Here is a 17,761-nt window from a genome sequence, read left to right on the forward strand (position 1 = left end):
AAAACATTGTATATCTATTCAAAAATTTAAAAAAAACCTTTGAGTTTAGCACAGATAAAAAATCACTATTTAAAGTAGCTGCAAACTTAAACTGATCAACGTTAAAACAGTTAGAATGCGTTGCAAAAAACAGTGCTGATTTTAATTATCTGGACAAAATATAATTAACTTTAAAACGCATATCTCTGAAATTGGGTTGTGCTTACGTGAAAAATTACGAAGGCAAAACCTGCTTAGAACTTTTGCAAATTAATATCGTGAATTTTTTTCGCGAAATTCAGGCTCAAATTGTAACCCCAAAAGCGGATCGTTTTTGGCTTTTTAGTTTTTGGCTAATTATATCGAATTGAGCCTCTTACGTAGCCAAAGTTTAGGAAAAATATAATCTCCAAAAAAATTGCGCAAAACGTTTTTAAAATGTCTTCAAATAAAAATGGGTGTTTGAGTTGAAACAAAGGACATTTTTTGTCTATCAAACAAAATTAAATTATTTTCACAATGTTTTTTTTTGGCTTAAGTTCACATAATTTGGTCAGATACTGACATGGTAGTTTTGGCGTAATTTTTAATTACGTAAAACAGTCAAAAATGATCCATATATGGGGTAAAATTTCTGGCTCAAATTTCTCAAAACAAATTGGACTATTTTAATTCTGCAAAAATTCTAACTAAGTTTTTTTCTTAATCATTTTCAGCCTAAACTCAACCTAATTTGAGAAAAACGCGTTTTATTCTCCAAGTTTTTGCGTTTTGCTTGGATATTTAAATCAGCACTCTGCGAGTGATATAGATAAACGAATTACTTGAGCTCAGTTCAGTGTTTAGACCAGCGCACTTTAGTGAGCGTTATTGTAATAGTACGATTATTTTTTTTCTAACCTATGTAGCAAATATTGGTGCAATTTTCTGCGGCATTCTTACGGCTTTTTGATAGCTTGTGCTTTGAAATTTGAATAGTGATAAGTTAACACATGATGCATTTTTAATTCATCAAATGAACCGAAAAAAAAACTATTTGTTTCGAAGAACAGAACAATCATAAAAATTCAGAAACTATTTAACTGAAAATAACTGCTTTACTTCGGGAAAACTAAAACTCGAAGATAAATTGGCTATCTTTTTCCTCTCCCCCCACCTCATATAAATATCATTTTTATGGTGTAACGAGGGGTTTTACAAGGTTAAACATAAGGACCAAATGTGTTTGTCCAATTAGTTTGCGTGCCAATTTTCGTTCGGATGATGTGAACAAAATTTCAGTGGTAAAATTTTGCAGGTGGGGAGAAAAGGTAAAAAAGCCGATAAAATTTGCGCTTCTTTGGCATTAAAAATCAATTTTTCAAAAAAATTTTCTTCATTTTTTGGATGCTAGTGTAGTATTCGACGTTGTATGTTCTACGCTTTTGTCTGATTCATATAATCACTTCGGGCTCAAAATTGACACAACTTTCAACAAATATATGCGAATTTCATCGAAATTAATAGGTAGGGAGCTTCTGCACTACTTGCGCAGCAACCGGCTACTATTGTTCTGAATTTGAAATTTGGTAATTGCGGTAGAACTGCAAAAAAAGTCTGTTTTTTCGACCACATAGAACTTTTGTCGTGGTTAACAGGGCTTCAATGTTATAATACACCCAATGATCGACGAGTTTGCTTTGGATGAACTATCACTTTTTACGCCACAATTCTTTTTTTAATTAACCAACCAGAGAGCTAAACCTAAGGTTAATTATTTAAGGTTCACTAAGTTATAGCTCACCTTGTAAATTGCAGCGCACGTACCATTTCAACCCGAGATCTTATGATTTCTGGGCACCATCGCTACCGATGCGCCACAACGCCAGTGTGGTAATTCGAGAGAGGTCGCAACAGATATGGATGGAGCGCAAGGCGTCATCTTTACTTTCAATATCACAGCCTTCGGGACGAGGGACTGGTTCTAATTTTGTATGATGCTGTGCTGCGCTTCGTTTCAGCTGCAGCCATTTGTGTGAAAATATCGCGTGTAAATTTTTATTTTGGATGTGTCCTAGTCCAGTGCATGTGATGTCAATGTATTGTTTAAATAACTTTTTCGCCGTTTTCTGCTGAAAATTAGCTTCAGTACTGTTCCGTGTGCTTTGCTTCTCTACAGTGTGATGTGTGTTCGTCTGTTTTTTCTAATTTATGACAGTTTCTAACTATCTGTTTATAGTCTGATTAAGTCACTTAAGAATATTTGCTTCTGTACTTTTCAGATGTCCAAATCAGTCATCTGCAAGAGTTTGGTTGAGGCGGATGCTCAAGTCGCTTCAGAAGAGCTCTGCGCGTTTGAACGGAAGCCAGAGCGTATGATGCACCTGGAGGCTGGCGAGGTAGAAGAACTGCAGGCGGAACCACATTTCAAGAAGGCGAGGCAGGACATGGCATGTTTGTACAGGGATGCGCGGAAGAAGAACCTGAAGTTAAAAGAGGACAAATACGGAGGATTTGGTCTGTTCAACCAGACGGGCAGGAAGATCAAGCCCAGACTGCAACCTCTGGACGATCCTGTGGGCGTGCAGAAAGAGATCCCGTCTGAGTTGCTGGGACAGATCTCCGATTTGTCTGTCATCGTGGGCTCCAGTGTGCAGAAGAAGGAACATGTCCTGCTCGGACCATTAAGGTATGTGAACCACTCGTGCTCCCCCAACACAGTGTACTTCACTGGCTGCACACACTACCGAGTGACCAAGCACTCAATTGTGCGGCTGCAAGTGGTCCAGTGCATCGAGCAGGGGGAGGAGATCACGGTGGATTACGGGCAGCCGTTTTTCCGAGATGGCGGCTTGAAGTGCCAGTGCCCACATGTAGAGAAGCACCCCCAGGAACCAGAGGAGGGAGAGGGAGAGTGTCCCAGTCGAGAGCGAGGAGGCCACGAAGAGGACCAGTCGACAGAGCAAGAGGAGTTAGTGGTCACTGCGAGTAAGCAGCCGAAGCAACCCCAGGAACCAGAGGAGGGAGAGGGAGAGTGTCCCAGTCGAGAGCGAGGAGGCCACGAAGAGGACCAGTCGACAGAGCAAGAGGAGTTAGTGGTCACCGCGAGTAAGCAGCCGAAGCACCCCCAGGAACCAGAGGAGGGAGAGGGAGAGTGTCCCAGTCGAGAGCGAGGAGGCCACGAAGAGGACCAGTCGACAGAGCAAGAGGAGTTAGTGGCCACCGCGAGTAAGCAGCCGAAGCACCCCCAGGAACCAGAGGAGGGAGAGGGAGAGTGTCCCAGTCGAGAGCGAGGAGGCCACGAAGAGGACCAGTCGACAGAGCAAGAGGAGTTAGTGGCCACCGCGAGTAAGCAGCCGAAGCAACCGGATGTGAGCGCCACGGTCAAGGCAGCTGCTGAGCTGATCCGGCGGACCCTGTGGTACCCGAATCATCAGTCAAAGGAGGGGGAGGCTGAAGAGAGTGAAGAGGCTGCTTTGATTGCTGAAATCTGTTTGAGTGTTCTTGAACAGGTGAAGGCGGTCGATACAGTCGAGGATCTCTCAGTGAAGATAAGTATCATCGGTGACAAAATGGTTAGAGTTCAAGTGTCTGTATATGCCATCAGGGAATTCGAACTGACTCTTGAATGGGACGTCTCCGAGCAATCCATGAATGCCTGCATCAATTCCCAGCCAGTGCGCTGGAAGCGTAAGAGTTCTGAATCCAGCTGGCGGGCCAAATGTCAAGTGAGCGAGGATCTTGTGCTGAAGACGACTGAGGGTTCTTCCCGTCCAGTAGACGCCCTCACTCAGTTGCTGGTTCGCTTTGCGCTCCACGCGGATTGTTTCATACCCTGATCACAGTCCAGTGACCGAATCAGCAGCACCTGCAAATAAGTAGATCATTAAAACGGTAAGTTAAGTCGAAAGCGAAGTTGGACGAAATGGAATGTTGTTTTAGTGTCCATCTCCAGACTTTTTAAACTACACTAATCGGCTTCTATCCTAATAGTGGGCTAATTTTTCTGAGGTTGGGTTTATTGTTCTCACTGTTCATGGAAATATTTCGATTGTATTTATTTTAACCAGTTTTTTTTTTGTATTTTTATATCGTAACTAAAATCCATAGCCTGCGAGAGGAAGAATAGGTTGTCTATTTTCTTGTCAATTTGAGATAACGTAATATGCGCTAAAGAGCAGTTTAAAAGGTAAATAAATATTTGTTCTTTTAACGAGTCTTATATAGGTCGTGATTATTTTTTTAGCGTTTTTTCTCAGCTAAAGTCCTAAATTTGTTTATGCTCAAGTTTTCTTTTCGAGGTTTAAATTTTGATAACAACTGAAGTGTAAAAGCAACGAAAAACGTGATCAACTTCTTGTTTCGAAAGTGGAATTTAATTTTTCCAGTTTTCCCAGCAAAATAAAAGGATCAAGTTAAGTTAACATAACATCCTCTCCCCCCCCCCCCCCCCCCCAATAGACCAAGTTAAGATCCTCCACCCCCAGCGTTCAATTTGAATTAATTTTGCTTAGCGCTGCGTGTAAAACGCTCTATTCTGATTGGATGAAAAATCGAACTCAGAATCAAGTTAACATCCTCCCGCATCGTTAACATCGACTACCTGAAATCAAATGTTAAATTACTAGAGAAACTACTCACGCTAATTATCAAAGAAAAGCCAAAATGTCTGCAACTGCGAATTAAACAATTATTTTGGCGCCAAAACGTCTAAATTCCAAATTTTCTCTCCCAATATCTTTAAGTGACACTTAAGATTGTAAACGTTCGTCGTTTAATTTTTGTTTGCCGCACTTAAACGACGAATTTTTATTGCCGCACTTTTTGTTTACCGTTAAAATTTGTTCGTGTTTTCGGCACTGTTTAACAAAGTTTTCATTTTCGGCACTGTTGAACTAATTTTTTTTCGGCGCTATTGTACTTCCGCACTGTTGTACTGTCCCCGTAACGCGTATCTTTTATGCGTGGCGAATTACCCCGCCCAACAAAATTGTTCCAAATTTAATGAGGCTAACTAATTGGTCGTATTAATTTCGTACGACTAAAATTTTCACACTTGATCTTGGATATTGACCAAAATTTATAGCTTTTCATTATTTTTTCCCCAAAAACTTCGATATGGATTAAAGGGCAATCGGAACATTCAGGCTTTGCTCTGATATACAAACAGTCTTGTTTTTGTTTACTTGCGTTCTGTAGAATTGGTGATTCTACTGTATTACATGCTATAGCAAACAAAGGGTAAAGTTCGAAATAGTTCAATCTTCGAAGATATCGTCCCTCCTATTCCAGAAATTTTTTTTTGACAAAATCGGAACTAAGAAAGCTAATGTTATGGAATTCAGAGGAGCGCTACTAGAGATGATTTGACCCGGGCATACAAAAAACGGGACCACTCAGACCTTTGGGGGGCAAGTGATAACGGTCCCAGGAAGTGTAAATGGCCCTATCAGAACTCGGAAACCAGCGGCGGTGTTGGGCTCATATTTTAGTATGTTGTAGGCCTAGTTGAGGGACGCTTAAGTTCAGAACCCCAGACCCCTAAGACCCCCACTTCCGGTTTTATGGCCAAAGTAAACAAACCCACCCGTAACTTCCGGAAGTAGTTTCTCGGCCTCCAATGATGGCAGGGAGCTGAAACTTAGAGGGATGATAGGTAGTGGCAAGATACAGCTTGTATTATAGTTTGAATCAAATCCGGCGGTTGGACCGGAAGCTATTAGCACTTGGAAAAACACCCCCTTAGACCGGAAGTAGGCAATTTACGCAAACTAATGGGCGAGGGCATACGGATTTTATTGCGGCAATGGACATAAGATACGAACCCCGAAAAAAGACCCCGGGAAAAGTGATAATGGACCTTAGAAATGGGATAACTTGTGAAGTATTATTGGGATATGAATGAAACTTGGTAGTTAAGACCCCCATTGGATTCTGAACCAAATATGGAAGTTTGACCCGGGGTGACCTCAAAATGACCTTTGGGCGTTTAGGATCAAATTTGTATAGAAAACCTCGGGATTAACACCGTAAAGTGGCGTATTCCCCAGCACAACCGCTGGAAATGAGAATGGTCACCTCGCTAAAAATTGGGGGAAAACTTATATACTGGTAACTAGAGCAGAAGCTGATAAAGATATAGCTTTTACATTACAACCTTGGAGTAGTGGATTTAATTCAAGGTGGACTTGGTAAACATTGGGTTCAGTTTAGCTTGGCGAATGCGCTATTAATAGAATATCAATCAGTGTAAAAGAAAAGTAGTCCCAGAGCAATCTGATCGTAATAGAACCCTAGCATGAGAGTGAAGTTTCCTAAATAGTATGAATGGACGGGAAATTTGCTTGGCTCTCCGGAGGTGACTTTTTGGTTTAATTTGACCCCTAACCGACGAACTACGTTCCCCTGATAGCTAGAAGGTCTGGATTGGAATAAAGTACAGATAGAATTTTAAAATGCCTGAAATTAGTTAGCTACCCACAAAAAGGGTCTCCCCCTACCCTTGGTAGGTCGAAACGTTAACGGGATAATTAAAATAAAGACCTTGGGAATAAAGACTGAGTAAACATAGCATGGTTTGGAGGTTGAGTTGAACTCGAAAGCTGAAGTTGACAGAGTTCAGGAATTGGTTGATTGGAATCGTATGACATTTGTTTGCTTGGTCAAATTGTGACAGCTACCGTATACCGGGTATCTAATAAGCGTGAAAAGATTGATAAAAGAAATCGAAGTTGGCACGTGGCAGAGTTGACAGGGGGAGGGATATAGCCTTAAACATGTGCAAACAGGTGATTTAGGCGGATGTCAGGACTGATAGGGAATGGCGTGACTTAAGTAAAACTAAGTGTAAAGAAAGATAAGGAATTGGAGGGTACCGGAGAGCCTTTGAGAGTCAGAACAGTTGTGCGCTACCATTGAGAGTAGTTGGTTCTCGTCTGAGAGGAATTATTGCGAGCAAATTGAATAGTTGGTTCTCAGTCAGTTAGAGAACGAGTTGGAAGACTTGTTAATGTGAATGTAGATTAGTTAGTGAATGCTAGTTAGGCTATCTAGAGGATAGCGGAATCGTTGTTGGACGATTGTTATTGAAATAAGTTCTCGAGGAGGACGTTAGTTTGTAGTGAGGTGTTAATTGAACTGCAGGACGCAGTTGGCTTAAATAATAGTAATCGCGAACCCCTTTCTTTAATTGAATGATTAATTTGTATCTCAGCCAATTATAGGCTACTCTGTATTTGGTTATATTCATTTCTTAATTCATTCTTATTTTGGAATTGTTGTTGCGATCGATTATTGATTGACGGGTGAGATACAGTCGGAGGAGCACGAATCACGGGGCGAGCAGCATAGTACAGTACAGAGCAGCCAACCACCAAATCAACCCTTTTGGGATTGTGAACAGTACTGGTAATCGGTTGCCCCGCTGACCTCAGTACAAAATGGGAACATATTGCGGCGGTGTGAAATAGCGAGCAAGTTCGGCCTAGAGATATTGTGAATTCCCCCACGTTTACAGTGGCGCTATTCTGGATTGTAGCTGCAACGACGATTTGTGTGGGATTACGAGGACGAGAAGAACGAACGAACGATCAACGAAACAATTGCGATGGCGATGAAGGATCAAGACAGACAGCTGATTGCAGAGGCTGCAGTGGCAGCGGCCAATGCTCTCAATCGACAACAGGGAGTGTTCGGATTTGGTACGATACGACCAGATCGGTTTCCCTCGAGCTGCTATCAGAACTGGCGAGACTGGAGGAAACACTTTGCCTTGATAGCAGACGCCAATCGATGGGACGATGAGCAGGCCAGGATGGTGCTGCCGACTTGTCTGACAGGCTGGGCATTGTGACATTCTTCTGCACAATAATTTATTTGAGCTTTATGGAAAAAGAGGATTTGTACAAGAATGGTTTGAAAGTTATTTGACTGACAGATATCAAATTGTTAATACACATGTTAGTAATTCGAATTGGCTGGCCGTATCTTGTGGCGTGCCTCAAGGATCTGCCATGACCCCTATTTGTTCTTGTGTATGTGATTGATATGTGAGATACCGTCAATCATCTGAAGTTTACTTGATGGTCATTATACAATGTAGCTTGTAAAAGCCAAGAGTAAAATAAGCGCGCTTTAAATAAAGATAAGTCGATCTTATTAAGTTTTAAAATCCGGTGCTTTTAGTATCAGTCTTTTCCTAATGAAAATGATATTGGTCCCTCAACCATGCTCTATGTATTGTGTATGTGTGGGTGTGTATGTTGATTCCAAGCTATCATTCTTGATTCATCTATTGAAGCATAAGTCAAAATTAGGTAGATAAGTCGATTATTCCTAAAATGAGAAGTTTTATTCCCATTGGAATCCTTATCAAATTTTCTTTTAGTATCATTCAATCTATTATTACACTTGCGACAATTAGACTTCTTTCCCGTAAACAATTTTTATGAGAACTTGCACTTGCTTCAATATTGAATCTTAATAATTTTCAGGTTCGTTTCCACTTGGCCTGGAGGTAACGCACTCTAGCCTGGAGGTAACGAAGTTTTGAGGTTCGAGTCCCCGCAGAACCTTGTTTTTTTTCCTTATGTTGGAAATTGGAAATCTTTCCAGTAAAAATTGAATTGTAAGAGTTTCGTTTGTCTGCGCAATTTTTGTTGACTTAGGTGCTACATCACGGATTTTTCTTGTGGTGTTAGCAAAAATCATTAATGGCATTTTTTTTCTTGGCATTTTCAGGTAGACTTAAATTTTTAAAAAGTTTAACATGAAATGAAAGATTCGTCGTTTTTTATAAGAATAGATTTTTTGGAAAAAAAAACAGTTTTTATGAAACTGTATGGATTTGGGGGTTCTTATTGCATTTTGTTTTTGAGACGATTTGAGCTTTGAGACGATTTGAAGACTTGGATTTTTAGTTTTTGCGAAAAATTTTAGTTATTCTCAAAACTACTTTTTCGGTTTTCAAACAACGTATTAATGAAAAGACCGCCCATTGTATTTGCCGCCTTTGAAAGCATGTCTGCAGCTTGTAAAAGTGTGTCTGCATAATTCTCTGGTGATTTTTTACATGAACTTTTTTGGGGAAAATTCCTTTGGTGGAATGTTTGACCCTTATTTTCGTTTTCTCCGAAATCACCCTCCCAAATCTAAGATTTAGTTTTCCAATCAACGGTTTTGTGGGAAGCTCCCCTCTGCGTGACCGGCTCCGCCCAAAGATTTTTTTTACACAAGAGTAGTGGTCGTCGAAAAAGTCAAATTTTTGATTTTTTTTGACCGTTTTAACTTATTGAGTTTTCTCGAACTTAACTAATCTCCCAAATCTGAGATTTCTGGTTCAAATTAAATAACGGCATTAAGGAATTTCCCTGGCATAGATGACAAACCCATTTTTTTACTCAAAAGTTGATGGACCTCGGAAAAATTAATCTTTGGTTTTATTTTCGGTGAAACTTTGACCTTTCTCGAAGACTACTCTTCCAAATAGTTTCGTATCGTGTGTTGTATCGCAGATGGTTTGAAACTGCGCCTTGCGTCGGTAAAAATATGATCTGTTTGTGTTTGGCTGGACTTGCTACACAAATTTGTTTCCATTTTTTTTGAAGCAGAAGAAATTAGTCTGAGTGGTTTAATACAAACAAAATCGGAAACACTAGGAATTTTCTATATACTGACCAAATATTGACAATGCATGAGCTATTTGCTTATCCTCTTGAAATTATTGTTAAGATCTTTAAAAAATGTCTACTCTGAAAGTTTTAATTTTTTTTTGTAAATAAGCCAAGATCAATTGAACAAGAGGTTCAGCATAGGCCACTTTCAGCAAAGGTAAGTTAAAGGGAACTTCAATTTCAAGTAGAGGATACAAGTTGACAATCTATTTAGCAAAAATCGTAGTTTTCTTGAAGTTTTGTTGAGATTGAAATAGGATGCGATCAGTTGCTTCGCGAACTAAATAAAAGACACATATAGTCTTGAAAGTCTTGTTAGTGCGTACTATTTTTCTTCTTGAGGTGGCTAATACTTTCGTTTCAATAATGAATAAAAGGTAGTTTTTTGTAAGTTTGTTGTATGCCTTGACAAGTAAATTAAGTATTGTTTTTATAATCATGAAAATTTGAAGGTTCGTTTTAATGCTACCCTGCTGAAAAAATAGTTTGCATTTCTCTCAATTTGTTATGATTATTAGAAAATTATATATTTCAAAATCTTTAAATTTGCTGAAATTAATTTTTTTATCTTGTTCATTGTTTTTTTTCTGAAATGCATGCTCATGGTCGGAAAATTTGCTCGAAGTAAGCAATGAGGGGATGCGCTCTGGAAGCTTGCAGCTTAAAAGAAATGAAATGGAAAAAATTGCAAAAATGCATTTTTTGTGTTTTTTTTGTTCTTATTCTCATGAGGGTACAGAGTATCTATCGAATTGTAGATTTTCCCTAGACACGCAGCTTTCATTGTTCAGAATTCAAAACTTCGTTTAAATGCTTTGTTATTAAATCCATTATTTTTTTTAATTTTATTTTTCAGTAATTCTGAAGCATTATTGTATTTAGAGGAATATATTCTTCTAATAATAATGATAGAACTTCTTTCAAAGAAACTCTCAATTTGTAGAGCCAATGAAAACTAAGCGCAGCCTTATTTAAGTATCTGATAGACCTGTAGCATCATATCAGGTCAATCTTTTTGAGTTTCTTTCAACTCATGTTTTTTTTTGCATGTGTTAATTTTGTGTTCTTTTTCTCAACCATCTCGACTTAATTTGATTTTCCTTTGCGTTTTACTTTCGTCCTTTTCCCCTAATTTATGAACTTACAAGAGTTTTTGTCCGGTTGAAATGACGAAAGTTAGTGTAGTAACTTCGGTTACCGTGATAATTTCTGACCTGTTTTTATCTTCACACTCAAGGGCTGTGAAGGGTAAATTTCTCAATAATGGGTGGGTATATGCATATTTTAATAATTTACGCTTCTTAATAAGATGTCAGAAGTTCTTTCCTTGTTTTAAGTTTCTGCCGATGTACTCGAGAAGAATGCTTGTTTTGTGCCAAGCCAAGAAGACGTGACTCGGGTGTTGCAGCACATCTTGGATGCAATTAATCGACATAACTTGGCACCTGGACAATCAGGAAGCGCATCGTCTGCCGTAGTTGCGGAATGCGAACAGCAAATGTTTCTCAGTTTGATAAAGTTGTCAACGCATGAAGGGTTTTGCTTGCCGTTCAAACCTCAGAATTCATCGTCGGTGTCAGCCCAGGGTTAGTTATACTGTTCACGTGCTTTGATCAGAAGTTGAAGAGATGATGACGCAACATAAATGTTTAACGATCTGTAACGATAACGTCAGGGTCGATAAACACAAGAAGTTCAAGTTCGGCCAGTATCCATGTCCTGTTTTTCGTGGAGGACTCCACTGGTTCTTAATCAAATCAAAAAGATGCGAGATATTTTATTTCAAGCCATGGTAACAAGGTTAAGTGTTGATGTTAAAGGCTGCTTAACATAATAATTTCATTCATGTATTTAGACCCTACAGTGTCATCACTTATGGATACAGAAGAGAAATACAATGCTGTTTTGTGGCAGCAAATCTGCAAAAAGTTCGAATCTTCATTCATCAGTTTCTTACAAACGTTGCCAGTTGCGAACAGCTCACCTATCAAAAACCAGCTTCAGAAACGACACTTCCTACTAGAAGCGCTATGTACCCTTCTTCCTGTGAATCATGTTTGGTCAAAATATTGCGCAATCCGAATGCAAGACCTGCATAAGCTGACGTCACAGGTTTTGCATTTTCAACTTGGTCCACGAAGTAAAGTGAACTTGACCAACTTGAATGACGAAGATCAAATAGGCAGTCCACGTTTTGCTGCTGGGCTGCAGGGAAGTGTCGGAACTGCAGGTCATGAAATGCAGATGACCAATTTCAACCAGTTTGTCAAACTACTGCCTACGTTTTACAACAAAGTTAAAGTAAGTGGAATCATTCGGAAAGTAAACACTAAAACCTCATTAAACACGCAGATTTCCGTTAATGGAGATCAAACTACTGACAATTAGTTTCAAGTGTTCTCAGCAAAGCTGTTTTTAGCTGATGGTGGAGGAAGACGAGTTTGTTGTTCTGAGTGATATCTTCGGATCCAAAGTGTCTGTCAGCGAGGTGTATGCACAAATATATCTGCCCTTCATCGAAACTCTTCTCAGCAAAATCTCAGAGCGAGTCCAATCCAATTTGCTCCAGCAGCAGTGCCAGAAACAGGTGAATGTGGAAAATATTGCGAGTTTGGATGAAAAGAAGAGGTCTTCATCCAAGCAGCGAAAAAGCGCAACTGCAATTGTGGGTGCCAAAAGAAAGGACGAAGATGAGTCTGCGTCAAACAGGTGTGTTTTGTGAACCAGTCAACATGCAGCCTTATTCATTAAGAACATGCCGACCTGCGGAAAATACGAAAAATGTAAAAGAGTCGGAGGATAATCAGAAAAGAAGTTATCATAAAAGTGAATGTCAGGCCTAAAGTTTCTTGGAATGCGTATGTAAAACGACTTTTCTTTTTTGTTTTTGTTTCTGCTCACAGGATTATAAATAGAAAGTTTTTTGCTGTTAGATCAAATGTTGTAAGTTACTTTTTGGACGTTTGTTTTGTTGACTGTGTCCCATTTCAGATCTCAGCAAACGCAAACTCAGAGTGCATTTAGTGAGTTCACTAGCTTCATGGATACTTTGCCATTGAATGAAGATCAATTGCAGACTGTCAACGTACCAACCTTAACTATCGAAGAGCTGAAGCAAATAGGCGAAGTAATCAAGCTATCAGTTTGTGTTGGCTTTTGCCGTACTATCATATAACTATCTGGTAAGTTTCTACTTTGTCGTATGTCGTCTCTGGTTCGAGGTCTTCTTGCAATTCCTGGTAGTTCTCTTATCGTTCGGAATTTTGGCTTTGATCTATTGAGTCGTAGAGACATTTCGATTAAATTATCGTCGTGTAACATTTTAAAAATGTTTTGTCTAAATTTTAATCTATTTTTGGTTAATTCTAAGCTATTAAGGTCTTGTTCGAGACTTATGGTCGCACCAGATGAGTTATGACCTATGTGGTTAACTCATAGAGTAATTTCGGATAGGGTACACCGTCTGCTCGTCACGCTATCTTATTTTCGGCCGGATAGATTCGTGCAACTTCTTAGTCTAATACCGATCCTAATCTTACTCTTATACTATCTAGTCTCAGGTTGTTTAACTAGTCTCTGCTAGGCTCAATAGATCTAGGGTATACTGGTTTATTGCGGCTGCTGAAGTCTTCTTGGAGAGTCAACTAATTTCTAAGTTAAATTCAAATCTCTCTGGTGCTGAAATTATAAGTAATTTCAGCACTTACAAATAAGTGGTTTGTTAGTTAGATGGATAATGATTGGTTAATATTAAATACTTTACAGTGGTAAAATATCTAATTTATCCAATCATAAAATGTAGTTTAGATCAGGTTCCAAATTTGATGTTCGGCCTGGAATGATTGAGGTTGTGCAGTTTAAAAATCAGTTAAATTTTTAGGTTTTTTGAATTTTTAGTTTTTATGAAACTACTACCCATGCTGGTTGCTTGTGGCTGAAGCATTCTACCCGGGAAAGAAACATAAACCCTCAAAAATTGCATGGAATTTTAATTTTAACCAGGATAACAAACAACAGCTGTTTCCGTGCAGAGTTGAACAGTTCATACGTTGGTTTAACTCCACTTATGTAAAAAAAAAGAGAGGTTGGCGTGTTATCTGAAATGATGATGGATTTCAAATATTGGGTGTTTTCAACGGAATAATTTAATCAACAACCACAACAACTGCTTCATTTAATTTTGAGCAAACTAGTTGAATTTTTAAATAATGAATTTGAACAGTCGCTTTAATCAAAACAATTAATTATGATTTCAAAATAGAGAAATTATTTTTTATATTTCATCATTGGTTGTTTGTGTGCAGGTGACATCAGTAACTTCCTGAAGGGAGACCCCCTGAAGACGACAGGATGGGCCAACATCTACCTCCTCCTCTCTCCCATTGTGAAGGAACTGCTGCAGACCAGTCTCCTCTGTCTGTTCGAGACATCCGCACCTCCTGTGTCTCCACTACCCTCCCAATGTACTCGGCAGGATCTTTGGGGGAGCAGCCTTTTTACCAGAGTCTAGGTTAGACAGACCGCAGAGAAGACACGCTAAATATAATAAGCGCCACAAAATAAGGTTAAAATTCAAATAATAAATGATGAAGAACGAAGTTTTTTCAAGCAAATGCAAAGTTTGAGCAGCTCATTTTTCTGTTATTGTTCCGACCAATGAAAATGGGGAGAAACTTTTTATCAAGTGTATTTTAGTTTTTTTTTTGTTTTCCTCGCAACATCGGGTACCGCAAATAATTATTGGAATGGTGCGAGTGATCAAATTGAAGCTCTTTGAGTCGCGATTTCAAATGACATTAAAAAAATTTCAAAAAGTTTTTCCAGTTTCGAAATACTGGTTTAAATTTCTGATTTTTAGTGCAATTTCGAGCAAATAAAGCGAAAAGCAGGCTTACAATAGCTTATTTAAGCTATGTTTAAGCCCTGCAAAGTTGGTTTCTCGCAAAAAAACTATTTTTGAAATTTTTTTACCGCCATTTTGGGAATCAAAAACTCGACGAAAATAAGTTTGAAAAACAATTTTTGAGTTTTTTGTTTTTCTAGTCATTTTCTACTAAAATTGCTGTCCCTTTTGCCTACATTGAAACCAATGAGTAAATTAACGCATTTATGAGTGCACTTAGGAATATATGCTTATTTGTGTATTCAATCCTTATTCGTCTGCTTTAAGTTGGGTAAATTGCATCTCCGAACGGGGAAATGGCACAAACAATTTTGAATGACTTCGTTTCGAAAATGCATTTGGATTTTTAGGTTTGCCAGCGGAATCAAAAATTAACCTATCGATCCAATTTTCTCGAATTGAATAATTTAATCAAAAAAAGGTTAATCATAAAAAAGTTGATTTCAAACATATATACATGTATGTGCAAGTTTTTTGAGACATCATGCACTTCTTGAGTCAGGTATTGACTCCTGCTGAGAATTTATTCGTAAACCATGATTTTTAAACAAGCATATCTTGTCTTATAGTATTAACTTTTTTTCCAACCTAGTCGCAAATATTGTTGCGATGGAATTGTGGTGACCAAATGTGTTTATTTTGAAAGTGTTCGTTTTGATCCAGCTGTCAATACAGCCAATGCTAACGATATTAACACTGACTATTATATTACAAATAGCGCTTTATATTCAAGGCATCATGAATATGTAGCGTAGAGTTAGGGAAAGAGTCCAGCAACAAAATAAGAGGGTTCGTACCTGGGCAGTGTTGGATGTTTAAATGAACTTTTTCGTATACTAATTGAAATCCGCTCTATAAATTGAGGCATGTTAGTTGGTAATTTTTTTTTCAAATTGACTGGTACTGCGTATGCGTCATACTTGGCTTGCGTCACTTAGCAATTATGTAGACTCATAATTGGCGTGCGTCATATAAGAAATTTTGTAGATTCAAAATTTTACTCATTCAGTTTTTCACAGTAGCGTTATTGGTCATATTTTTGCTTGCGTATGCGAAGTGCAAGTTCGCCTCTGTATTAATGTGTGATTTAGCGATTAATGAGGTTTTTCTAGCTTAACGTAAGTATCACCTCCCGCTTTTGCTAAAATGTTTCTCCTTTTTAAAGAGCTGATGAACGTAGTGTATAGGTCATGATGATTTTTTCAGGAAAGTCTTAAATTTTGATTAAAGAATTTTTCTTAAACTCCACTATCGAACAGCAAAAGTGTTACGGTCATGTAGTAATAAACAATTTGAAATAATAATCTAGGTCCTGTTTCGTTTTTTAAAAGGAAAATGACTTGCAATTTATTAACACTACTTTTATATTTCGATTTGATTGTTTACGGTCTCCTGTAACAAAAGTGCAAATGGTGCAAAAAAAATCTTCTTTTCTCGAAACTTAAATACTTTAAATAAATTTCTGTAATAATTGAAAGGCAATAAATGGACTCAAATTCCCAGTGAAATGAAAAAATTGGCATTGACCCATTTATTCTATGAAAGAAAGACCAATCTTAAAACTTTGTGGGAAATTGAAGCGGTTGAACGTTATGTTCCTTTTTCTTCGATAATCGAAAGGCGTTAACCGTACAATTACCCCTTGTTATATTATGACTTACCGTGTATTGTCCCTCTAACTATTTTGAAAAATGATTTGGCAAAGATCTCGTTGGTATATCATAGAAATCCAATGTACGATCGATGCCGAGTTAACCTTAGCATCGCTTCCACAAAAGTGTAAGCTCATTTTCGTAGAGTTCTAGGCAAAATGGACAAAGGGAAAGTCCAACGAAAAGCCTTAAATTGAGTGGTTTCTAGTTCCTGGAGACCAGATCAGCGTGGGAAGCTGCGTAATTAGGCGAACCTATGTAAAAACGCGATAAAACAAAGCTTTGATAAAGGACCATCTCGCGCATAGTACAAAGGGCATTAGGTACTGTTTTTAAGGAAATCGAGTTTTTTAAAAAAACTTTGGGATGATTTCAAATCAATCTTAGCATTGCAGGATTCTATCCATAACATTATTATTTAGAAGATATTGTTCACCGAAAGATTTAACACAAGCAAGAGCTTATCCGAAATACTTTTCATAATTAGATTCCTTTATTTTGTCCTCAAAGTTAATGTATGAAATATATATATATATATATCTCTAATTTTATCTGCCCTAATTCGATTGTGGTAGGGGATTGTACAGTTGATCCTTTGAAAGTGTTGAAATAACGCAATCATATAGCAAAAGTGCAATTCAGCCTACGTGAATGACTTTTTTTCATTGTATGTCTGAATTTCTAGGTCTTCTTCGAAGAAATAAAACTTACGCTTTTGATTCATTTTTCTCAATTTGAACTTGAATTAATTTATCCAGATAATTTTCAATTTTAAAGAAAGTATTTTATTTTAATGTCTGCTAATTAGGGTAAGTTTACGGAAGAAACATTCAAACATCAATGATTCTTAAGTTTCAAACAGCTCAAGGTCATTTTTCTTTGAAGATCAAACGTCTGAAACTTTTTTATAAATCTTTCTTACGGAATTTTTTTCGGTTTCCGAGAACCTTGACTTATTCCAACTGCCTGTTAGCTATGTTCATGTAATTTTGTTGGGAAAGAAGGGCCCTGTGCCAATTCATTTTCTGTATTGATTTATAAAACTGATGAAATATGTCGGTAAATAGCCCTTTTGTTTCCCTAAGTTGAATAACACTTTGCAAAATATGCGTTGGCTATGTTTTAGTCGAAAGGAAAAAAAATTTAAAAATGAAAATTAAAATTTGTTCTGTTTTATTTTTGCTTAACAAGTAAGACCAAGGAAATATGATGCTGGTGTAAGAATGGCTTATTTAGCATGGTAATCTTAATTATCGATTCAAAAATATAGATAGTTTTTTCTACTTTTCTGGAAGTAAAAAAATCATACATATATACCTAGGGGAGGCGTTTTTAGGTCATCTGAGGCAGTACAACACTTCCGAAGTTCAAGCTCAAAAACAAAATGTCCAACAGTTCAGAAAGTTATCAGTTGGGCATTAATAAGAAGTGTTCAAATACCACTTCTGTTAGGCACATTCATTTTCAGGAAGCTTACTGGACTAGCTGAATCCACTGGAATATTCATATTTACAATTGCGTCCTCGCCTGATCCAATATTTACAAGTTTTTTTGTTTCGAGGCCATTGTCATCGTAG

General features: G+C 37.9%; 2 protein-coding genes across 2 annotated transcripts; both read left to right on the forward strand.

The window, feature by feature from the left end:
* Positions 1-2,244: 2,244 nt before the first annotated feature.
* On the forward strand, positions 2,245-11,074 carry LOC134847731 (uncharacterized). The gene is made up of 2 exons (XM_063864924.1): positions 2,245-3,852; positions 10,967-11,074. Exon 1 carries the CDS (start codon positions 2,334-2,336, stop codon positions 3,795-3,797), a length of 1,464 nt encoding a protein of 487 aa, XP_063720994.1. The 5' UTR covers positions 2,245-2,333; the 3' UTR covers positions 3,798-3,852; positions 10,967-11,074.
* Positions 6,735-13,954, forward strand: LOC134848830 (uncharacterized). The gene is made up of 7 exons (XM_063866342.1): positions 6,735-6,746; positions 7,496-7,658; positions 10,967-11,215; positions 11,485-11,930; positions 12,049-12,338; positions 12,621-12,771; positions 13,934-13,954. Exons 1-7 carry the CDS (start codon positions 6,735-6,737, stop codon positions 13,952-13,954), a joined length of 1,332 nt encoding a protein of 443 aa, XP_063722412.1.
* The last annotated feature ends 3,807 nt before the right edge of the window (positions 13,955-17,761 follow it).

The sequence above is a fragment of the Symsagittifera roscoffensis genome, chromosome 6 (assembly GCF_963678635.1).
Source record: "Symsagittifera roscoffensis chromosome 6, txSymRosc1.1, whole genome shotgun sequence".
Taxonomy (NCBI): domain Eukaryota; kingdom Metazoa; phylum Xenacoelomorpha; order Acoela; family Convolutidae; genus Symsagittifera; species Symsagittifera roscoffensis.